The 24,572-nt window shown below is 47.0% G+C and overlaps 1 protein-coding gene and 1 long non-coding RNA gene across 13 annotated transcripts in view; one reads left to right on the top strand and one right to left on the bottom strand.

The window, feature by feature from the left end:
* The first annotated feature begins 868 nt into the window (after positions 1-868).
* LOC103661537 (dendrocyte expressed seven transmembrane protein) lies at positions 869-9,996 on the top strand. The gene is made up of 3 exons (XM_008689243.2): positions 869-1,156; positions 3,222-4,263; positions 9,032-9,996. Exons 2-3 carry the CDS (start codon positions 3,235-3,237, stop codon positions 9,389-9,391), a joined length of 1,389 nt encoding a protein of 462 aa, XP_008687465.2. The 5' UTR covers positions 869-1,156; positions 3,222-3,234; the 3' UTR covers positions 9,392-9,996.
* The window catches only part of LOC103661536, a 17,115-nt gene continuing 526 nt past the window's right edge, over positions 7,984-24,572 (bottom strand). For 3 of the 12 annotated variants that reach the window (XR_005833758.1, XR_005833761.1, XR_005833762.1), the window contains exons 2-7: positions 17,778-17,898; positions 16,363-16,579; positions 12,677-12,849; positions 9,992-10,617; positions 9,094-9,259; positions 7,984-8,758 (exon numbers count right to left, since the gene is read on the bottom strand). This is a non-coding gene — a long non-coding RNA (uncharacterized LOC103661536). Of the gene's footprint in view, positions 8,759-9,093; positions 9,275-9,991; positions 10,618-12,676; positions 12,850-16,362; positions 16,580-17,777; positions 17,899-24,319; positions 24,537-24,572 lie in introns of those variants that run through there. The other 9 variants (XR_568152.2, XR_005833765.1, XR_005833763.1 and 6 more) reach the window with 9 other exon arrangements.

Below are 24,572 nucleotides of genomic sequence, written 5' to 3' on the forward strand. Positions count from 1 at the left end.
TGCAACTGATGATTCACCAAAATCTACCTCTGAAAAAAAAAAAGAAAATAAATAAATAAAATAGGAAAGAATGCATTCAGTCCTCTTGTTGCAGAAAGTTTTCGTGTCTTTTGGCGACGTGCTGTTTTCAGTACAAAAACAAGGAGGATAATATTAGATCTGTTGCTCATTAAGAAAACATGTGCCTCTTACAGGACAAAATTGCAGTCATATATCTTATTTAGTTGATATTAGTTTTTATTGCCCAATGTTACAGTTTTCATGTGTCCATAAATCTGTTTCTTACTTTCAGAGAAGTATCTGTATAAAGAACACACTGTGCAAGAATGAAGGCAAGAGAAGGGAAATATGAATCCAAAATACACGTTATTAATTTTTTAGGAAGCAAGCAAGATGGTGCCTCATAAAGGATATTAGGGGGAACAAAACCAGCTGGGATTTCTGATTTGCTTTAAAGAAAAATCTGCTGATTTGAGACACAGCTTTCCAGGGCCAACTATCTTGATGCAGGGGGAAAATGAGCAGATAGAAATAGGTTCATGATCTACAGGTCAGCTCGTCAGCAGTCACTGGCGGAAAGTGTAACGTGTTTCCAGCAGAGACACACTGAGCCGAGTGTCCGGTCACATACCCCGGAGTCATGGAATCAGGACCAGGAGGCAGGGACAGCAGGTCTGGCTTCCACTGTACCACCGACTGTCTGTGGGATTGCTGACAGATTTCGGTGAGCCCCTGGGCCTCACTGCTGTGTGAAATGCCAAGGGCATCTAGGATGGAGGGAGATGCTTTACGGAAAGTGAGCAGAATAGACAGCGAATCCCTTTTAGTGGATCGTTTAGTCAAATAATGGTTTGGGGTCAAAGCCAAAGCTGTGACAAAGAAAGCGAAGGGGGCCACCCCTGGGTGGGGAGGCAGCACTCCTGACCCACTCCGGATGCTGGTTATCCTGCCCGTGGCCCACCTGCTCCGCTGACTGCTGCTGTCCTCCTGTCTTCCAGGGGCCACGAGGCAGCTCTGACTCAGGCTGCCAGTGCTGGGGACGGTTCAGGAGCACAGGAGCCCTTTGGAGATTTGCAGGGATCAGAGTGGACTAGGAATGGGGTCAGTGCATGGGAGCACTGCCAACCTCTAAACCAACCTGAGACTCTAAAAGGAGGTGAGTGTGCAGGAGAAAAGAGCTATATCCTTTTGCTGGTCCCCGTTCTAATGGCGATTCCAATTCCCCTCCGGATAGAGTGAGAGCATCCTCTTACGTGGGATTCTGAATCTCTGATAAGGCCGATGCCACGTGCTAAGGACCCTTCTTCAACAGTTACTTTCTCTCCAGATCTCTTTTCTGTACCGAGCATCTCCCTTCACGTGACAGGAGCTGCAAACCCCCTGTATTAGTGCAGGAGAAACAGCCACAGGTTTGTTCTTCACCTGCCCGTTTCCCCATCTCATTTCCTCCCCTCAGTCCCCTCATTCAGCCTGAACACAAAAAGAATCGTTCCTTCACCTTAAGTTGCTCAGCGCATGCCTACTAGCCAAGGCCTGGATGCCTCTCGCACCCTGGTTGTAATCCACTGGCTCAAACACGTCCATCTATTCCAGAAATCCAGCCCCATCATAGCTGAGGTGAGGAGGGATGTATTTGACCGTGTTTAAAAACTGATCAATGTCTTCATTAAAATCCCATGCATATGGCATAATGCTCATTTGATGTTTTCCTGCTAATCAGGAGAGAACCATCTCCAATTAATTTTATATGGTTCCAAATGAACCCAGGACTCTGAGTGCATCACAGACCTAAGTATGCATGACTGACAGGGCGGCGGCAGCCCTGCAGCACCTTTGTTTCAATCATGCCACATCTGGGAAAAAAGAAAAGATGATTAACTCAGTGACAAAGTATTCTTGTTTTCCTTGCAAGATTCTCAGGGGAGAACTGCCCTCCGAGGGAGGGGCGGGCTGGAGGGGTGTGGGTGAGTCGTAGTCGTTATGGGGCAGGGACGCGATGGCTGCAGTCCAGTGCCACATTTAAGTTTGGAAGCCCTTGGTATGCTTTCTGGCCTACAAAATTAGAGCATGAGAAAACAGACGACTATCAAAAAATGATCCTACATAATACAGTGCATTGAAATTTCAGCCTGTCCACCAGCCGAGGGGTTATTTCCATTACTAAGGTCCGTGATACAGTATTGCTGCTTTTATCAGTTCACAATCACTGCCTAATAAAGCAGCACAGAATTCAATGGCTTAAAATAAATAAGCATTTATTACTACTGAAGTATCTGTGATCAGCTGGTGGGCCGGCTGGTGGCTGGCTGGTCTGGAATGGCCTCCTTCAGCCGTCTGGCGGTTGGCCGGCCATTGGCTGGCCGTTGGTTGATGGAACTGACTGACCATGTGTCTGCATCCAGCAGCCCAGCCTGGTGTGATAGGCTGAATAATGTCTCCCCAGCACCAAGACGCTCATGTCCTAATGCCCAAAACCTGTTAGTAAGTCATTTCACATAGCGGTCGGGACTCTACATATGGGATTAAGTTAACAACCTTGAGATGGGGCGATTATCCTGGATTATCTGGGTGGGACCGAGATAATTGCAGGGGTCCTTAAAGGGAGGCAGGAGGGTCAGAGTCATAGAAGATACAAGGATGGAAGCGGAGGTCTAAGAGGAAAAAAGGGGCAACATCGCTGGCTTTGAGATAGAGGAAGGGTCCATGAGCTTCCAGAAGGTGCAAAAAGTGAGGAAATGGATTCTCCCCTCGAGAGCAGCTCTCTCAACCCATTTTAGACGTCTGATCTCCAGAACTGTAAGAGAATAAGTGGGTGTTTCTATCGGCCACTAAGCTTATGGCTGTGTGCTGCAGCAGCAGCGGGAGGCTAGCACAGTGGGACTTGTTAAAAAGTTAGCTGGAGCGTTCCTAGAGAGACGCAGGGGTGAATCATAGACTCAGGATTGGCACCCTGCCACTTGCGCCACATTCTACTGGTCGAAGACATCACAAAGCCATTCTGAAGTCAAGGGTTGGAGAAATAGAGCCACCTCTTGATGGGTTATTCTCTTTCTCTGGCCTCTTGATGGGAGAAGCCATAAAGTCACATTGGAAGCGGTGCGGAGATAGAGATTGTAAAGAATTATGACCATTGTTGGCCGCCAGTCTACCACTGTGCCCTTTACAAAGTGACAGGGGACATTCAAAAGCAACATCTGACCCTGGTTTCTTTTTATTTCCAGGGACGCAGGGAGCATGGGTGTCTGGACCTTGGGCACAGATGTCTTCCTAAGTCTTTGGGGGACGTATGTGTCTCCAAGAAGCCCCGGCTGGCGGGCCTTTATCCAGCATGCGGGAGTGTGCGGCTTTGTGGCTTTCGTCTCGGTGGGCCTGCTGTCTCTGGCCTTCCCCTGGTCTCTGTCCTCGCTGCTAGTCTTCAGCGCCGGCTGGGCGGTCACCGCTCTGCTGCTGTGCAGCTCCAAGCGCGCGCGATGCTTCGTTCTTCTCTTCTTCGTCTCCTGCGGCCTGCGGGAAGGCAGGAGCGCCTTGCTTGCGGCCGGCACGGGGATGGTCATCTTCGGACACGTAGAAAATACATTTCATAACTTCAAAGGTCTCCTGGACGGCATGACTTGCAACCTAAGGGCAAAGAGCTTTTCCATACATTTTCCCCTTTTGAAAAGATACATTGAAGCAATTCAGTGGATTTACGGCCTTGCCACTCACCTGAGTCTATTTGATGACCTGATTTCTTGGAACCAGACTCTGGCGGTCTCGCTTTTCAGCCCCACTCAAGCCCTGGAGGCACAGCTAAATGACACCAAAGGCCAAGCCCTGGGTGCCTTGTACCAGATGGTGACGGCCACCGAGGTACTGTCCTCGCTGGGTCGGCAGCTACTCGCCCTAACGGGGCTTCTGCTGGTGCTGCTCGGCACCGGCCTCTTCATGAAGCGATTTTTGGACCCCTGCAGTCGGCAGTTCGAAAACATCTTCATCACCAAACAGTTTGTTCGGTTCGACGAGACGGAGAGGCGTCTGCAGAGGCCCTGCGTCCTCCCGCTGAGTAAGAAGGAAAGGAAGAAATACGTCGTCATCCCGTCTTTCTGGTTGTCTCCGAAAGAAAGGAAAAACCTGGGGCTGTTTTTCCTCCCCATACTTACCCACCTCTACATCTGGGTGCTGTTTGCAGCCATAGATTATCTGCTGTATCGGCTTATTTTCTCAGTGAGCGAGCATTTCCAAAGCTTGCCAGGGCTGGAGGTTCACCTGAAACTGCACAGAGAGGTAGGCGCTGCTGGCGGCGTGTCCCGGCTCCTGGCTGGGGTGTCTTAAGAAGGACCGTGAACCTCCCAGAGCAGGGCTGGGCCTTATTCACCTTCGGATCCCCGTGTTGGCACAGGGCCTGGCTTGTTGGCATTACTGGCGCCCAATAATTGCTGGTTAAATTGAATCAAAGTCCAGCTGTTAGAGTATGACATCAGCCTGAACATCCGGGTCACTGTGTTAGTGTCCCCGGGGGTACGTAACGAAGGAACACAAACTGGGTGGTTGAAAACAACACAAATGTATCCCCTTACTGTTCTGGGGGTAAGAAGTCCCCAATCAGTATCACTGGGCTGAAATCAAGTGTTGGCAGCCCCACACTCACTTCGGACCCTAGGAGAGAATCCACTCTGGGGTGCTCTCAGCTTCTGGTAGTTTGTCGGCTTTCCGTGGCTTGTGGCTGCAACCCTCCACCTTCATTTCTGTCTTCGTATCGTCTTCTCCTCTGTGTATGTAAAATTTCTGTCTGCTTCTCTCTTGAAGGATGGATGTATTGTGTTAGGGCTCACCAGGATTACCAGGGTAAATTCTCCAGCTCAAGATCCTTGACTTGGTCACTTCTGCCAAGTCCCCTTTTTTTCCAAATAAAGTAACATTTATGATTTTGGGCTTTATATCATTGGGGGGGGGCATTTTTAGCTTTCCATAGTCAGCAAACACTGAAATGTGGGAATAGGTATCTCTGATATGGAACCTGAAGTTGGTTCTCAAGCAACCTGGCATGAACCTAGGGTCCTTCTTCCTCTCTCTGTAGGACCTTGGGCACCTTTTGTGAATGAGAACTTCTTTTCTTTGAATCTTGAGCCCTTACACAACACAGGAGGCCTCCCAGTGCATCAGCATAGCATTTAAGAGGGCTTCGAAGGGCTCCTAAGTAACGAAATGTTATGGCCAGTGCTAGTATATGGTAATACCCACTAAAACAATGAAAACAACTACCTTGTCTTTTTAGGTCAGTGGTTCTCAACCTTAAGTGTGTTTTAAGTATTTCCTGGGATGGATGCAGAGTCTCCAGCCTCAATTTACAGGGAATCCATTCTCAAAAAGGAGAGGACCTTTAGTAAGCAGGTACTCTAATAGGTGGTCCGTAGACCATACTTTGAGACACCTTGGCTCAGGCACCAAAAAGCAAGGACCTTTGAAACCAGTGGTGATCTACTGTGGCTGCCCAGTGTCATCGCTGTGGACCACAGCAAGCAAACCAACGCCCCAGGAATCAGATTTAAATGGATTGGGGTGAGGCTGGGGTGGGGGATTTTAAAAAACTCTCCAAGTAATTGTGATGTGCGGCCAAGATTGAGAACCACTGTTCTAAACTCCACCCGAAAGAATGGAGCCGAAGACCATTGGATGGATCTATGAGACGATCTTCATGAGTCAAGACAGTGTGTTTTCCTGAGCTGGTGCCCCCGAGTCTCGGGATCTGCCTTTCTCTCCTTTGTTTTTGCTCCTCTTCAACTGTGTCCCCGGCCAAGAAAACCATGGCTTTTGTGCATCCCATTTCTTTTCTCTTTTCCATTTTTCTCTGGGGAAGTTTGTGGTTATGTGGGCATTTCAGAGGATGTGGATCTTGTCAGATATTGTCTTGATTTCTTTTAAACCCAGAGGTGGTGAAACTGAGCGAGGTGGGACCTGTGCATGCACATGCCCTTGTGTGCGCGTGGTGTGTGAGTGGATGTGTGAGTGCTGCGTGTGCGTGGGTGAGTGAGTGCTGTGCGTGCTGGGGCGGAGTGCGCTAGCCTGGGCTGGTGAAAACACCAACGGCTGTCTGCACGTCTCATTCCCCCTTGCTTTTGTCAAGCTACAGTAGGGGGACTCTTAGAAGGAAATGGCAGAAAGGGTGTCAGCAAGCCCTCCTTTGAAGGCCCCCTTTCCACAGCTCTCTTCCTTTAGGGCCTGGGGTCCTCCTGTAGCTCACACACTCTCCCTCCCTGCTTCTTCTGGCTCAGCAGGTAGGGAGGCTCTGCCCCTTCTAAATCCGGGCTGTTTCTCAGAGTTGATTACCCCGAACCCTCTGCTGCCCCCGAAGAATTCAGGGCATTCCCAGATCCCTGTTGCTCTAGATATCCGGAGCAGGGTCATAATGGGGGCAGTGCTTCCAGTGCAAGCCAAGCTAGGCTTTCAGACATGCTTGATCCCGCCCGGCAGGTGAAAGGGCCTCTCCACTCCCCTCCCCCAATGCATCCTCCTTTGTCTTTTTTCCTTGCCCGCTTCTTCCTCTCCTGCCTTCTCTTCTTCCTTCTCTCTCATTTAGTTCTCTCTCTCAGCCAATACCCATGCCTGCTTTGTGAATTCTCACCATTTTAGACAGAAGGAGAAAAAAGCAAGTTCTGCCTTCCAAAAAAAGCCCCAGAAGCTTTCCAATGACAATGTCCTGACAAATACATTTTCGGGCGTCACTGGGGACTGGGCATGCAAAGATGTCTAAGCTTTGCGGGCTGCCATGGCGCACACATCCTGGTGGGGGAGGCTGCCTCGCGCTCGCACAGCGACAGCAGGGCGGTGGGCGCTGGGGCAGCTGTGGCTACGAGACTGCCACCGCCGTGGGGTCTCCTCTCAGACTCTCTCCTGCCGTGCCTGGGAGACTGCCATCAGCAGCCGGCTCCGGACCCTGCGTGCCTGCCCTTATCCCAGGATGCCCTTGGAGGCTCCTGGTCCCTCCGGCGTCGCAGGTTTGCAAAGGGGACGTCCAGCAGGGAGAGAACCATCGCCTCACGATTTTGCCGGTGTTTCTCTCCCACTCTCATATGGTTGTAAATAAGTGTTTTAAGTAAAGAAGAAAGAAGGGAAATGACCCAAAGTGAGCTAGCTGGATGGGCGGACGTTGTAAGTGAAAATAGCCAGCGTTGTCACTTACGGAGCCCCTACTTGTGCACAGCATTTGTCTGCATTAACTTCTCAGGACTCTGATACCAGAGCGGGTCCTCGGTCCATTGCTCAACGCTGTCTTGGCAAATTGTTTACTCAAGAGAGGTAAACACATTTTAAAACATCAGGGAACCATTCAGTCTATTGCTCAGCATTTTGAGAGAATTCATTTGTCTTCCGCATTACCCTCCGCCAACCCCGCACAGAAATGTTGACTCAATCTTTATGAAGCCCTGACTCCCAATTGCAAAATCCCCGGTTAGATTCCTAGACTAAGTAGCTTCTTCCCAGACCGGACACCCGCTGCTTTCTTATTAAGCAGGATTTCTCATCACTGACTCAGTCGATGTGCTTGCTTCTTCAATAGTATTAAAAAGAGTGCATGCTTTTGCTCTGGGACTGAAATCTCTCTATTTAATTGTAGGCGAGCTGTTTTTTTAATAAGAGGAAAGGAGAGGCAGCACAAATGCTTTCCATTGCTTAGCACAGTGCTGGGGAAATGACAAATTTGACATGCCGTTTGTAGAGAGGTCCCAGATTTGAAGTGTCCAGAATCTTCACAGGTACTGGGGTAGATGGAGGTGCACTCTGTTCTCTGGGTGTGCTTGTGTTCTTTTGGAGAAGTCATTTCCCTCTTCCTGGCCCCAGGGCTCTGGGGCGCAGCGGTGCTAATGACTTACTAAGGATTCCCGTCCGTAAGTTTTTTTTGTTTTTTTAAAGATTTTATTTTATTTATTTATTCGACAGAGATAGAGACAGCCAGCGAGAGAGGGAACACAAGCAGGGGGAGTGGGAGAGGAAGAAGCAGGCTCATAGCAGAGGAGCCTGATGTGGGGCTCGATCCCACAACGCCGGGTTCAGCCCTGAGCCGAAGGCAGACGCTTAACCGCTGTGCCACCCAGGCACCCCTCCCGTCCGTAAGGTTAATGCTCCATCCCCAAGGTGCTTCATTTACGCTGGGAGTAGTTTATTCATGGGCAGGACCTGGTCCATTAATTCCTGTTTTACCAAATTAGAAAACAAATCCAGCGAGAGATGAAATGACTTTCTCAGGTCAGGGGAAACAAAGCACTGAATCAGCACACACTTCTCTTGCGGGTGGCTTGGCTGGGTGGGTCAAGGTCATCTTTTGCCCTCTGTGTCAGTCTGCTGAGGGCAACTGGTTTGTACTCTTGCCTTCAAGCAGAAAGGAACACATTCCACCCGAGACCTCTACAAGTGGGATGTAAAGGCACCTTCAGCAAATACTGCTCTTAGTATTCTCACACTAAGAATCCTTCCCCTCCCCCAATGTCTAGAAGGTTGGTTTAGAACATAATATAACGCTTCCACATCTTTTTGACATTGTGGTCTCCTGTCAGGGTATTTGTAAAGATGGGGAGGATATGACCGGGTCTACGTTCCAAAAATCTCCTCCAGTTGAGCTAAAACCATCTTTCATCAGTCCCACATGTGCTACAGGATAGAAACAGGTGTTCCTTAAAACCGGGTTATGTGGTCAATTTGTCAGGAGAGCCGCTGGCTGACGTTAAATGGATTTCTTTGTCTTCTTCTCAGAGACTTCAACAATCTCATGGGCATCCTGACTCTGCAAAGAAAGGACAGAGTAGATACACTTATCTGATACCCTTCTCTCAAGGAAATCTCTATTTCCACAAACCCACTCTGGAAAAACACTGTGATAGCTTCAAGTGAGACTTGGCCCTTCTCTTTACTCTGACCCTGGCACACAGGAGGCGCTCCAGCCGGAGCGCCTGCAGGCTCTAAGACAAACGTCATGTATTGCAGGGCAGGACTGAGAAAGACCAGGACTGAGGACAAGCATGGCATGAATCTTAAGGATTTTATTCTTTCATTCTAGGAGCAAGGAACTCAAGACATCATCCATGATTCTTCCTTTCACATATCTCTTTTCGAACCCACCTGCATCCCTGAGCCAAAGCTTCTCTTGTCTAAGACCTGGATTCCTCTCAGCATTATTCTTGTGATACTGGTGGTGCTGGCCTTGCTCTCCTCCATCCTGACACAACTCAAAATCCTGGTGTCGGCATCCTTCTACCCCAGCGTGAATGAGGAGCGCATCCGATATCTGCACGGGAAGATACTGAAGAAAAGATCAAAGCAGGCGGGGGGAGGAGGAAGCAGTAAACAGCGTCTCTACTTTACAAAGGCAAGGCCAAGGCCAAGGGGGGGCGGTGACCTGTCACGAAGGATATTTTAAGTTTGAAGGGCAAGTGGACTTTGAAAGCACTCCTCCGCTTCACATTAGGGCTCACATCCCCAGTAACAGACGGGACACTGGGCAGAGAAAACTAACAGATGTGCGTGGCTAAGGCTCTTAGCTTCTTGATGGTGGATGCTGGTCCAGGTGATTCTACAAGACATTTTTCAAAAAACTGGTTTTAAGTGGGCACATTCAGCCGTAGGTAGAGAGACCGGTGGGAAGACCCTCTGAGGTGATTATTAATGGACAGTGCACAATTAGAGTTATTTATCCCCCCAAGGACACATAAATAACAGAAGGAACTATTTATGACAGCTTGGTAAACTCCAAAGAATTTGTTCATTTTCCAGCACTAAAATATATGTCCGGTGTGTATATATCTATATGACGATGGTTTTATGTATACGACACATATGCATATTTATACATCTATATGGTAACCGAATGACTTCCTACACATAAAATGAATGCTTGTCAAAGATTTCATTTAACTAATTAATTAACGAGGGAACAGTAGGAAATTCTAACCGATTCAAAGAACAATTCAAAGCACACACATATGTAAGCCAACAGGAACACCAAAATGAATGAGCTTACTAGATGCAAGACTGGCTTCTTCCCCAAGGTGGGTGGGAGGATTAATTGCACTCCACAGGGTGAAAGTCATTTTCACGTCCATGGACAAGAATCATTTGCATTGCTGCTCTGGGCTCCAGACAACTTAGAGTCGGAAAATAGCTCATAACAATGAAAGACTAAGAGAACTCACAAGGATCAGTTTCTGGCCATTCTGAAGTTTATTTGCATTTTTCCTGATGCCAGCCATCGCGTGATGGAAACTTGATGTCAGAGGCATTTGAAATGACTCTAATGCTCATTCACCCATCTTTTTTGCGTCTTCAGATTCACTTCTGGCTTCCAGTCCTGGAAATGATTAGGAAGAGACGAAGGGGCATTGCAGTTGAAGACAATCCCTGAGAGACTCCAAGGAGCTCCTCGGCCACGCCGCTGCGGCCATTCTCCGGGGCTCTGCTGACCCAGGTCCCCATGCCTGCCCCACAGCAGAGAACTGCGTCCATCACCTGCTGCGTTTGTTCGCAGGCCAAGCCACTTTTCTTCATAAGGCCAAGGACTACCAGGTAAATGGCGTTGTCATCTGTCTTCCAAACAAGGCCCATGACCCAGACTGTGTCACACTGTAGCAGAAAAGTGTAACCAGACCCCTGGAGGATGAGTCTCAGCATAGAGTAATATTCAAAGAAAAAAAAAAACAGAACAAAATTAGAAAAAATCAAAATCACTACTGCAGGCTTACAGGCAAATGCCAAGAAGAACATACACGTTTAATGCCAGGAAAATGTCTTTAAACTCTTCAGTCCCTTCTCTGCCCTTTGAAATGTCTTTCATAACTGTTCCCTGCCCCCAGCACTGTCTCCCCTCCCCCTGTCCTTATTCAAACATCAAACGCTTTCTCTGAAACCCTTATCTAGCAGCTCCTAATTTCTCTTCATCACCACCTCGGCTTCTACCCTCTTCTTTCCTGGAGCACTTTCCGTTTGAGGCTTTCCACCAAATCCTCCATCAGGCATTTATGACCACATGAATCCAAATCACAGGAAGTGCTTGTTAAAAGGACCATCTTGGGCCGCTTTCTACTAGGCTCAATGTAGACTACACAGTATAGGGGCCCTATTTCCCCTAAACTCCGAATACCCAAGAGGGAGAAAAACCTCCTCAAATATCGATTCCATTATCTCGAAAGCCCCTGAGAAATAAAGAATCGTTAAATTTTTCGAATATTTTCATTTTGAAAACTTCTCAGACTTACAAAAAAGTTGCAAAATAGTACAGAATTCCATTTACCCTTCATCCATCATCCCCAAGAACTGAGCACAATTATTGAAACCAGGGAAACAACCTTGAAAAAATGCATCATGTATCATGTTACAGAGCTTCTGGAATTTATGCCAGTTGTCCCACTAATACGCCCTTTCTGGTCCCTGAGTCAGTCCAGGTTCCCACAACACATTTAGTTTCCCAGCCCTCCCCTGTCAGGGCCAGCTCTTCAGTCTTTCTTTTTCTTTTATGACCTTGACACTTTAGAAAATTACTGGCCAGTAATTTTGTCAAATGTCCTTTGACTTGGGTTTGCCTGATGTTTCCTTGTGTAATTCCTCCAGATAATGTATTTTTTTTTAGAGATTTTATTTATTTATTTGACAGAGAGAGAGAGAGAGAGAGAGACAGCCAGCAAGAGAAGGAACACAGGCAGGGGGAGTGGGAGAGGAAGAAGCAGGCTCCCAGTGGAGGAGCCTGTTGTGGGGCTCGATCCCAGGACCCTGGGATCACACCCTTAGCCGAAGGCAGATGCTTAACGACTGAGCCACCCAGGTGCCCCCAGATAATGTATTTTTGGCAAGAATATTACAGAAGCCATGATGTGGTCATCTCCGTGTCCCCTTGTGCCATGGGGCATGTGGTGTGGACGTGTCTCATTACTGATGAGGTTACCTTTCATCATTTAGTTAAGATGGAGTCTGCCAGAGTTTTCCACGGTAAAGTTACTGTTTTTCCCTTTGTAATTACTAAGTGTATTGTGGGGAAATATTTAGGTGATGCAATCACCCTGTTTCTCATCTTTCGTTGTTAGCATCTGTCAATGTAGAACCAGGGTGTGGCCAAATAGTGATTTTTCTACTTACATAGTATCAGCGTCATTTCTTCGTTGGAATTCTACACTATCCCCAGAAAGAGACATTGTTCCAAAGACCGAACTTTGTTTTCAAGCACCAGAGTAGACATTTTATTTACATGATCTCCTTCCGGTTGCGCAACAATTCTGCGAGGCGGGAATTATTTCCATCGGATAGTTGGGAAAGCCTGACTCAGCTGGCTGGCGTGGGGCCTTGGCGCTGGCTTGTTGAAAGCCCCCAGGCCATTGTAACGGGCAGCCAGGATTGAGAGCCACGAGTCCAGGAAGTTTTACAGAATTACAGGTCTTTCAAGTCAGGTATTCAACTGTGAAATTTCTCTAACAGAAGGAGCCTCCATTAAAAGCGTGTCTGATTCAGCATCTCCCAAAGTGTGTTCCTCAGACCACACCAGTCTCTCAGCGGTTCCATAAAAAGTTACATGAGTTAGTAAATCCATACCATCTGCCTTCAAACTTTGAAGATTCATAAAGCACGTGGGCACAATTCAAAAACTTGAGAAACCCTATAATAAAGAAATCTCTTTAAACCTTATTTCACCCCTAATTATTAAACCCCGGAATAATTTTACCTGCAATAACGATTAGCATCGCGGAGGCCAGTTCTGCAGTCCATACTCAGCAAGTGCTGATGGAACTGGCATGACTTCCAACCAAAAAAGGATTTGAGAAGATGAAGATGCATTTGTAGTTTTGGTTTATTTAAATCAAATCATTCTCATGATTTCATACTTTGTTGTGTTTTCTAAATAAACAAATGTATGTATTAATAAATGGATCCGATGTGTGAATGTTTGCATTCATTTTGCATTTATTCCTCCTACAGAGAAGGGATCTGTTCCATAGCAACAAAGGCAAAAAATGAACTACCAAATTTTTAGAAGGAATCAGATGCTTTTGTGCTTCTAAATTCTGTTAATCAACAAATTTATTTATCTACCTAACAGCATCACCAAGGAGTAGAATAAACTTCCGGGGCAGGCCACATAGAGGTACTGGCGATGCCCAGACAGTTCACCTTGGTCCCTGCCTTTGGGATGCTTTCAGTCTAGTCAGGAAGACAGACACACGCTTAGACAATAAACAACAATATACACTAGGTTTTGGTGAGTACCAAGGGCACAGGCAGGGGGTTCCTGTAGGGCGCCGGGGCCGGGTTCTCTGCCCTGGCCTATTATGAATGCCTCGTTTGCTCCTATTCTCTATGAGAAGGGCATTAGAGAGATTAGTCAATTGGTTTTAATTCCCTTAAAGCCAAAATTACTTTTCTGAAGTAGCATAATCTCTGTTGTTTCCAATGCACTGTGACGTTGAACAGTTCTCGAGACTCCTGGAGAGTGTCCTGCTGTCCCTGTTGGGCATGTTTGCCCTTACTGTGAATGCTTGTCCCTATTGAAAGGACAGGCTGGCAAGCAGGTGCCGGCACAAAGTGCAATTTGATCCTGAAAACAAGATTTAGACTTGCTCATTAGGGCCAGTCTAACTGGGATATAAAATGTTTATTTAATTACAGCTTATCCACTTTAGATTTAAATGAACAGCTAGTTAAATTTCTTGAGACATCTATCGTGAAATGTGCTCTGTTGACCTCATGGAGGTGGAAAGATACCGCTCAAAGTAATTTAATAGCGCTTCCTTTTTCACCTCTAATTTTAATGGCTTATAAAAGATATTGCATTATTGCAGTTTAAGTCGCTATCTCTCATCTCACGAACGCCAGCTTGGTGCCTTATTCATTATGGTCTTTCATGTGTCATTCTGACATCCTCATTGGTTTTGCACCTGTTGTCGGTTGTGTCTCTGATGGTGAGATACACTAATCTAAACACCTTCACGGTACTAGATCTCGTTTATTGTTCTAGTCGGCATGTTAAACATCGTCTTTTCTCTTCTGATTTGGTATCTGCTGCTTTCTTGATGAGGTTATCATCACTCCTAATTATAATATGGGATATACTGAAGTCTTCACACACATGTATTTTTGTCTTAATTCACCTAAAAGAAAGAAATAATATCTCCTCCTATGAAATAATATCTCATCTTATGAATGAGATAATATGAAAAATAATATCTCATCCTATGAAAGTAAGAACTCGCTTTCTCACCCAAAGTCATTCATAGTGAAAAGACCATTAAGGTCAATTATTTTTGTTAACTTATACTATGGAAGAGGGAGGAACTGGTTAAAAACATGAATGTAGGCTGAATGTGGCCATATACATATATATATTTAAAAGTCTGTTTTATTAAACTAATATAACCCCCACACAGTGGGGAGGAAAGATTTAAATTAATGGGTGGCTGAGGGGCACCTGGGTGGTGCAGTTGTTAAGCGTCTGCCTTCAGCTCAGGGCGTGATCCCGGCGTTCTGGGATCGAGCCCCACATCAGGCTCCTCCGCTATGAGCCTGCTTCTTCCTCTCCCACTCCCCCTGCCTGTGTTCCTTCTCTGGCTGGCTGTCTCTCTCTGTTAAATAAATAAATTTAAAAAAATCTTTAAATTAATGGGTGGCTGAGACCAACAAACTTTCAGGGTTCAAAGTCTTTTTTGGTTTTAATCCCTAATGGTCGCAGTGACATTTTTAAAAGCAGGAAAGGAAAGATGAATAACAGGGTACAGGAGGTACTAGCCTTTTATCTCCTGGGTGTCTATGAACCTCACTTTTATAATCAGAGTGGGATTTGTCATTTGAGGAATTTCATGCAAATGCAAATGGGAAGTGAAAAAGGCAATGATAGAAATAAAAGTATAACCAGACCAATCACTACAATGAAGTCAGAAAGTGTGTGCATTACTTTCCCGGAAACTGAGGAAACACACAGTGTGGTGTGTACGGTGCCCCCCCCCCCCAAGCCTCATTCAGCAAAGATGAGGAACCATGTACCCACTGCCCACAGCAAGGGGCTCAGGAAGATGATGGGCTTAGAGGACACAGGGGGACCAGGAAGGGCTGTGACAAAGACACAGACGTCCATCCGCTCTTTAACCAGAGCAGAGGTTCCCAAAGCTGGCTGATCATCAGAATTGCCTCCGGAGGTTAAAGAAAAAAAGTAAAATTACAGATCCCCAAACCTAAATTCAGATCCACTGACTGGAGAGTCGGGGGAGGGTCCTGGGAGTCTGTATTCCACGGGCCTTCATGGGATGGAGCAGGGGTGCAGATAATTAGGGAAATTTGGGAACCACTGCTTTAGACGGCTGTAGCAAGTTTGGAGAGGGTTATATTATATAAAAACACATGTACGTGGTACCCACGTGATTAGTTGTGTGGACGTATACATAGAACTTCCGTTCTACCTGTTGCTGAAGGAGCTATTAATCCATCAAGATATTTCAATAATGCAAAATGCGAATTGTCAAAAAGTGCATTGTTTTCACCTTCTGTAGCCCAGCTCCCCATCCAAACAAAAACAAAGCTGATGATGGTATCATAAATTAGATAATCATAACTAGTAGCCACCTAGCAAACATAGTTTGGTGCACAATACTATTTTTAACTAAACTATCCCAACATAGGGGATGGTAGAACACATTTTTTTAAAAATGAAAGTGACCTCACTATGACAGCCACGTGATACACTAGAAAGAACAGCTTTTTAGGAGGGGAAGGCTGGATTCAGACCCTAGTTCGGCTAAGTATTAGCGGCATCAACTTAAGAGACTTAGCACTTATCTCTCTGAGCCTCAATGTTCTTATTTATACAATGGGGCTTCAAATAGGAATTGATAGCATCTTTTTGAGAATGAAATGCAATGACACATATAAAGTCTCCCCAAATTAGATAAATAAATGTTTATCTTCTTTCTCCTCTCCCATTGTTCCCTGCTCAATCTCACTTTTTTCAACTTTTGACAGTAAGATCTGATACAAAAAGAGTAAAACGGAAACAAACGAACAACAATGAAAAAGAGTCTCAACCAGGCGTGATACACAACAGGGATCGGCAAACTTGCCTGGTGAAGGGACACAGTAAATATGTCAGCAGCCATGGGATCTCTGTTGCGAACCCTCTCACCTCTGCTGGGGTAGTGAGAAAGCAATGGCGGACAAGAAGTGCATGAGTATGACAGCGTTTCAGTAAAACTTTATGTGCAAAACCAAGCAGCAAGCTGGATCTCCCTGCCTGATAATGCAGGAAGACTTTTTAGATATGCATGGGTTGATGCCCTATGGGAGGGAATGGGGACTCAAAGTCAGAAAACACCAATGTGTTCAAAATCCCTCACTAGCAAGATGACTTTGCAAAATTCACTTCACCTTTCTGAGCTGAATTTTCTCATCTGTGAAGATGAAGGAACTGGGCTACAGAATCTCTGAGGAGGCTGCCATCCTGTCTCCGATTCTTTGAGAGACCACAGTCTCCTGGAGAGAATCACCAATACGCTGTCACCCGAATTTCCGCATTTGTTCTTTCATGGTTGATCAGTGAATCATAAAGAACAACAGAAGCTCTCAGGTCATAAGTATGATTTATCTGAGGAAAAAGGGAAAAGATAGCATTTGGTCAGAATAAATGTTATTTTCTCCACAGACACAAAGAAGCAATCAGAACAGTTATTAAATTCTAAATGTCATACGTAATTTCACATGGTTCCAAGTCAGGCTAGGCTGTCAGTGGCGACAGACCTGAAAATTGAAAGCCTTGTTTTTTCAAAGCAGGCCGTGCACTCCCTCTAACTGTGATATATGAATTAGAGAGTGAAAGAAATCAATCAAAACTGTTTTTCCAAAAGGAAACCATTGTGGAAGTATGTTTGCACTAAGTAAGGGCGCTGTGTCTTGCAAGAGCAAATGCTAACACATACAAGAAAATAATAAGACATCTTTTAAAACAGGATGCTGTCAAAGAGAAAGAGTGTCGAATTAAAAATTAGAACCGACCTCTAATTCTGTCTCTGCTACTGCTCGCTTTAGCCCGGGGGTTCCCTCTCTTGACACAACTCAGTTCTTCGTAGAAAACTTCATAATAGCTATGATTGATGGAGCCCTTAGTAGGTACCAGATACTGTTTTTTGGTGCGTTATTCCTATTAATCCTCACCCAAATCCATGAGGGAAGTTCTGACGCTATTGCTGTTATATATTGAAGCAGTTGAGGGACAGAGAGGCTACGTAACTGGGTTCTGGAAACAGTACTTGAACATAGTTACTCTCTACGGTGCTGCCCCCAGAACGTGGCTTTCCTGTGTCCTTTCTCAGCTCAGAGACCCAGATCCACACGTGCTGTGAGTTCACACTCCCCTCACCAGGCACTCAAGCTCCTCCCATCTGATCCCAGCCACCACCATAGTTCTCATTCTCCCTCTGCCTGAGCCCTTCTGTTATTAAAAAGCTCTTTTTGCCTGGCCCCCCGAAAGAGTCACCTGTGTTCCCCTTCAGCACCGTGCTCTCCTGATCTTCTCTCCTCAGCCCCGTCCCTGCTTTCTCTTGCCTTCCAGGCCCTACCTGAGTCCTGACTCTCAGGGACCGAGCACAGTGGAGAGCATGAGTGGAGGTCATGTGAAGGCGGCCATGCCTCAGCTCAGGCACAAACTCTGTGTGGAAACTGGGAAATGTCCTTTAAACTTTCCTGGCCTCAATTTCGTGATCACTCGAGCGTTGGACTCCATCTGAACTTTTTCAAACTGGTGAACTATTGTTCTCTGAAGTGGTAGGCCCCTTCCCCTGATTCACCTTTTCCATCACCAATTCCCCATCCAGCAGACACAGGTGCCCTGCTCGAAGGAGACATGGCTGGCCTGAAGCCACTCTCTCTCCTCTTGTCCGCTGGCAGTTTCGGGAGCACCTGGGGGATCTGCAGACCAGACCAGGAAGACACAGGGGTGGCGTTAGTCACGCGGGCACAACCTCCACGAGTTTGTAGCAGATTCGCAGAGGTCATCCTCTATCATTTACTTCAGCGTTCTTTAAATCAATTCAGCATTTTTACTTAAGTAAGTTTATTCTAAAAGGAAGCTTTATAACATCATTGCAAATGGAAAAACAGTATCACCTTCCATAAATATAAAGTAGCATACACGCACACACGTGTCATATGTACCTTGTTACATACACAGATTATGCACATATACGTCATACACCCAGTATATACATTTTATATACACAGATATAAACTGTACAGACTACACAGATACACACACTGAAAACAAAACATTATTACAGCATTAGTCTAGCCAAAGCATTAACCTGCCAGAGCCGACAGCCGATTCACTCTGTGTGTTAAACAGCTCACAGAACCCATGCTAGGGGTTATCCCACCGAGGGGTGAGGAACTGGGGTATTTATACCCCAACTCCCGCCCATTGCTGGTCAGGGCTGCTGCTGCTTTTGGGTGGTTTTCATTCCTGGGCGCTCTGGCTTTCCTCGGTTATGAGAAAAGCCCCCAGGCGGAGGGACGCAGAGCCTGGCCACTGGCCGTCAGCTGGAGCGCAGGGTGGGGGGAGAGCAGGGCCCCCACAGCATCTACAGCAGCTCCATCTCAGTAAGATGGGAAGGGGCTGCCTTCCACGGTCACCCGGGTCTCCACTGACATTGAAGCCCCGTCATTGTCATGATATCGTTCTTGCCTATAAAGCACTGAGGACCCTTGGCTCTCATTCCTGAGGCCTTTCCTCCAACAAAATGCCTATTCCTGGAGCAGGGGTATTTCCCCAACTAGAAAATAATTTTGCTAAAATATCAGCCTCATTCTCCATGTCACCTGCTGAAAAACAGTTGTCACTATGGAGTACAAACCAATCACGGGATCATTAATTCAGCTTAAATAAATGAATAATATTCTTTGAGTGTCTGCATCATTCAACCATGAAGTCCTAGACAACGTCCAGAAAGCGGTGGCCCAGAACACCCCGATCTCACTCAGAACACTATTTATAAGAATGCCCTGTGTGCAGTAGTCTTTACAGATTTTTTTTTCCCTTCTCAAATGTTCTCTAGCCTATGTAGATGGCATTTATGCAATTCAGAGAAAGGTACCGCGACAGGATTAGTCAGCAACACGCCCTATGGCGCAGCTTCTGTGATCTAGTTAAAAATAGGAAAGAGGATGTTTTGCATAAGTCATCACCATTGTGCAGGATCAGAGAACTGTCCACTTTTTTTGGTTTCCACATCCTGTTACTTTATCTAAAAATAGATGAAAACTCTGTCCCCTGGATTTTTAGACAAGACCTTTGCTTCTGTGGCCTAGGCTCCCTGGTCCTTCCTGTCTGCAGATTCCTTTGCTGGCTTCCCTTCCCCCTCTGCCATTTCCAGTCCTGCGGGTCAGCCTCAGGATCAGGATCTCCGTCGTTCTTCCCCACTCCCAGGGGTTGTAAACCCCAGGGCCCACAGGGGCCAGGCCGGGGATAGCAGCGCTGAAGCCAGCCGGGTGGGCAGGGTAAACCAGCCTGCGCCTGGTGTATCTGAAAGGAAGGAGCTCTTCCTCAGTTTCTCACAGACCAGCTGACTTTTCCCCGTGTGCCCAGAAACCCAGAGTTTTATGGGAATGCACTTAATGCAATGTTAGAAATGAATTTAAATATTAATTTTTTAAAATAGAGTAAAGGTGGAGCCATGAGTTTGTGGTTTGTGACCTTTGGTCCATATATTCTCCTTCGTATGTCCCCAGCTATGAAGTGGGGGTCTACAAAATCTACATCCATAGGTCTAAGCCCTCCCACTTTCTCCAGCTCTTGATCTCTCATTTGGACTAGGAGAGGAGTTCTGGATTCTGATTTTGGCTCTACCCTTTGCCAGCCACGGAACTTTGGTTGATAGCTTCCTCTCTCCAGCCCCAGCTGCCTCGTCTGCGAATGTGGCCCTTGGGGTCAATGACTTTGAGGGTTCTGCCAAGCTCCATTAGCCTGTGAGTCTGAGAGATCCTCCTCTTCATCCCCTCTTTCTTGCCCTTCTTGATCTCAAAAAAATCCATTTCCTATCACAGTCAGTGACGCCAACTTTTTTCAGGTTTTCTCAGCTTAGGAGTCAGCTTTATTTGTAACTCTGCTTCCAGGCAACATCCAACCAATTCTACTGCTGCAACATTCTTAAAATTTCCCTTTTGTCCAGTGTTGACTGCTACCATCGTTTTCCTACCAAACCAGGAGATATGCTTCCATCCCTGCTTGAGCCTCTCCTTTACCCCCAGCTCTAGAACTCTTCCTCCAAAGACAAAACATAAACATAATTTTAAAAGCACTTTGTTCAGAAATTTTCCTTGGAAGAAAACTTACAATGGCCATTTATAATCTGCATTACTTATCACATCCAGCCTTCAAGTTGCCTTGCTGCCCTGGTAGGCTAATGAGTCCGTTCAGGCAGTCATATTTAATTCATCAGCTGGGCGTGAGGGGAGGGTCTGGTGGTGTGTAGCATGGTCAGGGGTGGTTCACAGTAGCCTCTCATCGGAGTATCAGGCATTCACACTCCAGTAGGAGCTATAAATATTTAGGCAGTATCTCAAATAAAAGTGCCTCATGTCTTGTGGGTAATAATGTTACCGATGTCAGGGGAGGAAAAAATCTCTGTATTTGTTTTCTCACATCCAAAAGTAAAGAAAGTATTCTCATTCCAGAAAAAACTGGGCACATTCCCATTTATCCTTGCGGGAGCTGAACACTGGAGGCAGCACAAAATTTGAGAGATCCAAACCTCTGACCTCTACCCCGTTTTCTCGTTGGGGAACGAATTATTTCCTAGGGCTGCTGTAACAAATTCTTACACACTGAATGCCTTAAAACAACAGAAATTTACGCCCTCACAGCTAGAAGCTGAATGAAGTCTCAAAGGAAGAGTCCTTCCTTGTCTCTCCTACCTTCTGGGTGATTGCTGGCAATCCTTTGCATTCCTTGGCTTATGGCAGCATAACTCCGATTTCTCCTGTCTTCACACTGACAGTTTTCCTTCTGTGACCAATGCTCGCTCTTATGATAAGAACAGCGGTCCTTGGGCTAGGGCCCACCATAATCCGGTAGGATCTCATTTTAATTTGATTATATCTTCAGAGACTCTATTTCCAAATAAGGTCACATTTGGGGAACTAGCGATTAGGACTGGAACACATTTTTGAAGGGGACACAGTTCAACTCAGTACAGGAAAGACTTTCCCTACAAGAATGACCCCACATACACTATGTAGAACCACTCCTTGAAAAGTATTTTTCACAAATTGGTCACAGCACGACCGCACAGTTAGGATGAACTTTGCATATCCTCTGGTGCGCTTTATCTCTAAACGCAGGCAGAGAAAGAGCAGGAGAAGTCAAAACTGGATTTTCGACGCACAGAGGAAAGTTGCTTTAAGGAACCTGGGATGATACCTTAGCCAGCATGAATGGTCCGCTGTGTAGAGGCTCACTGACCTTTGGGGAAAGGACCTAGATGGAAGACTCCGGCAATACACTGAGTTGAGCCACGAGAGGCCTTGTAAGTGGGAGATACCGAATGAGGGAACCAGTATGGCACTTTACGGGAAGGCAAGGAATGGCAGTGAAGGGCCCCCAGTGAGGAACAGGACTAGCTGCTGGGCCAAGGACAAGCCAGTCCAGGCTGGCTGCAAGTGGTGATGGCATGGCAGACAGGTCTGCCAGCAGATCTGAAAATCCACGTCGAAAAGAAAAGAGAAGGTGACCCTGAACTGGCATTCGTGGGCGCCATCCGAGTGCTTCCTAAGGTTACAAGTGTACAGCTGAGAAAGAGATCATGGTCAAGACACTCTCTGCGAGTAGAGCAAGATGGAGTCTAAGAATGGGTCAGATAGCTCCCTCTTCATTAAATTGCTGAAAACCACGTCAGGAACCTTAAAAACAGAAATGGATGGGTCTAATAAAAACAATACAGTCAAATAAAATTAAATGTGCACTGCAACTCTTGCTCCTCTAATTTTCTGAGTTAGTGTTCGCATTCCTCAGTACTGCGGGTGAGACTGCTGGTGAAATGATCGGGACAGTGACCAGGAAGGGGTAGAGTCCCCAGATGTAGGTGAAAACTTGACAGCCAGACATTATCTGGGGAGCCAAATCCTTCTCTAGGGCTGGCATACACTATGTGTGGAGGAAACAGTTTTGAAGAGTCAATGACAAGGAAACTTATTTCTTGGCAAGGAAGTTGTGGAGAAATTTTGTATTTCTAGTTGAAAAAAGAAGTCCTGCCATAATATGTTTCAGTGCATTTTTAAAGTTAATTCTGAGAAGACAATGTTCCCTTAATGAAAGACATTCTGGATCAGGACAGGATGTAAACACGGCTGGGAACTGAATAAGGTACAGCAATGGCTGGTAACTGGAGACAGGTTGGGTCTGGCATAAAGAAGCAAGTTGCCATGGAAACAAGCCACGGAGTGGACTGCAACCATCTTGAACGCATACAACTTATAAAGAGAATGGAAGGAGGCTGGAGGCATGCCGGCTGGCCGAGAGTTCTCAGGAGGGACAGTGAGGGTAGTCTTGGCATTAGGTATATGGCATTAGAAAGAAAGCCAAAGGCTGTCAAAAACCAGCAAAAGGGGGAGAAAAATTCCAAGCTTGCTGGGTATCTTGAATTTGGCCTTATTCACTTGCCATTCATCTGCTGGTTCATTCCAAAGAACGCTGAGTGCCTTCTGTCGGCCAGGCACCGGGCTAGGCAGTAGGGCTACAGGGAGGATGCGATGTACCAGTTCTCAAGGATCCTGCTGTCCCTCACTGCCTTCTGGAGCAGCAAGGCCTACACACAGTTCTCTTGTCTCTCCCCCGCTGCAGCTCTGGTCCTGTTCTGGGGTGCCTGCCAGGTTTCCATCCTGCCCAGTGGCCTCCTGGCCACCCTGCCCAGGATTCTAGCTCCTTCAGAGCTGGTCTTCTTAGCCTCCACTGTTATCCCCGCGGCAGGTCCCTACACTGGCTGCCAGCCTCCTCTGCCCAGACAGGGTGCACTCATTCTGACCTCCTCCCACAGCCTCTGGCTGGGCTTTCTCAGAACCTGCCTGGACTGGCCAACTCATTTCACCTCCCGGCCCTCCCGGCCCTTCGTGTCTTCTCCACAGATCCTGTGGTGCAGTCATCAGTCCCGCACCGCGTACTTATTCCTGGCTCTGGCTTTTGCATGTGACCCTCAGTGTGGACGGTACAGTGACTCACGGAATCATAAGCTCACATCATAAGCTGTTACTCCACCTCCATATCCCCGGCATGTCAGAGAACAAAACCTCCAGCTTCCTCCAGTGGGACCCAGCGACACTTCCTCCTCGGGTCCGGAAGCTAAGCTTACCCTTCAGTCTCTCCATTTCTTGGCACCATCTCCCCAAAAGCGCCCTTCTATGACTGTTGTGATCTCACCAATCTACTTGTAAATCTCCACAGCCTTTACAATCTCTCTCTGTCTGAATCATCTCTGACCACAAACCAACCTTCCAGAGTCACCGGCTTTTTGAGCAGGACACTGATATTATAATCGTATTCTACTTCTTACATGCACATGATTTCATTGCTCACAAACTTCATGAGGTTCTTCTGCCAATGCAGGGTAGTTAGCAGGACATTATTATCATTTCCATTTCATGCATCTAGAATTTGAGGTTCAGAGAAGTTCTGCAACTTTCCCCACACCACACACGGACAAGGGCTGAAAGCCGGCTCCTCACTCCAAGCCCTGAGCCCTGGCTCGGAGCCCGGGTCCTGCGTCTTTTAGCGCAGGCGGCACCGCCCCCCGGGCCTCCGAGTCTGCCCGCCCCACGCCTCCCTGTAATCTAAGGGTCCTTCCTTCTCTGTGTTAAGCCAGCGTCTTCCAAAGAAGCTGAATAAACAGCAACGGCGACTTGCGCCTTCATTTCCCCGTTTCCCTTTGGATTTGGTGGCATAATTGTAGATTCTAGGATCCTACAACTAAGATCCAGGAAGCTCCATTTTCCCTTTGTTGCCTACAAGAAAGGAAAAAGCCCAAACCAAACCAAACCCTACAAGACAACCCTTTTCTCGGGAACTCTTGAAACGCCAGCGTGCGTGCAGGCATCCGTGCCGCTCCCGGGAGCCCCATAATGCTCAGACTCCTCTCCCAGCAACAGTTTTATCACGAGCTCCCCCAGGGCTGCCTCGACATCTCCCTCATGTGCGGTACAGCTCTCTGCCTCTCAGCACACCTGTGCGAAGCCAGAACTATTGACTGGGGTGTGTATGGGGGCGGGGGCGGGGAGCAGCGTGTTCTTGTAGAAAGCCAGCAAGCCTTCTTGTTACTAGAATTCCCAAGACAATTGAATTACTTACGGCGAGATTGGCCATAAGGTGTAAAGCAACTCCGGGTATTGTAAACCACTTAAGAAAAGCACGCAGAACTGGCCGGGGGGTGCGGGAGGCGCGGCGTCGGAGAGGAAATGAATCCCAAGCCGGCCGCCTGCAGCGCGGAGTCTGGAAAACTCGGGCTCGGGGCGCAGGGCGCCGGGAGCGGCGGGAGAGCTGGGCGTCGCCCCGCCCCGCGGCTCGCGCTCCCGCAGCCGCTTCCCCCACCCCCACCCCCACC

The sequence above is a fragment of the Ursus maritimus genome, unplaced genomic scaffold (assembly GCF_017311325.1).
Source record: "Ursus maritimus isolate PB19 unplaced genomic scaffold, ASM1731132v1 scaffold_9, whole genome shotgun sequence".
Lineage (NCBI taxonomy): Eukaryota > Metazoa > Chordata > Mammalia > Carnivora > Ursidae > Ursus > Ursus maritimus.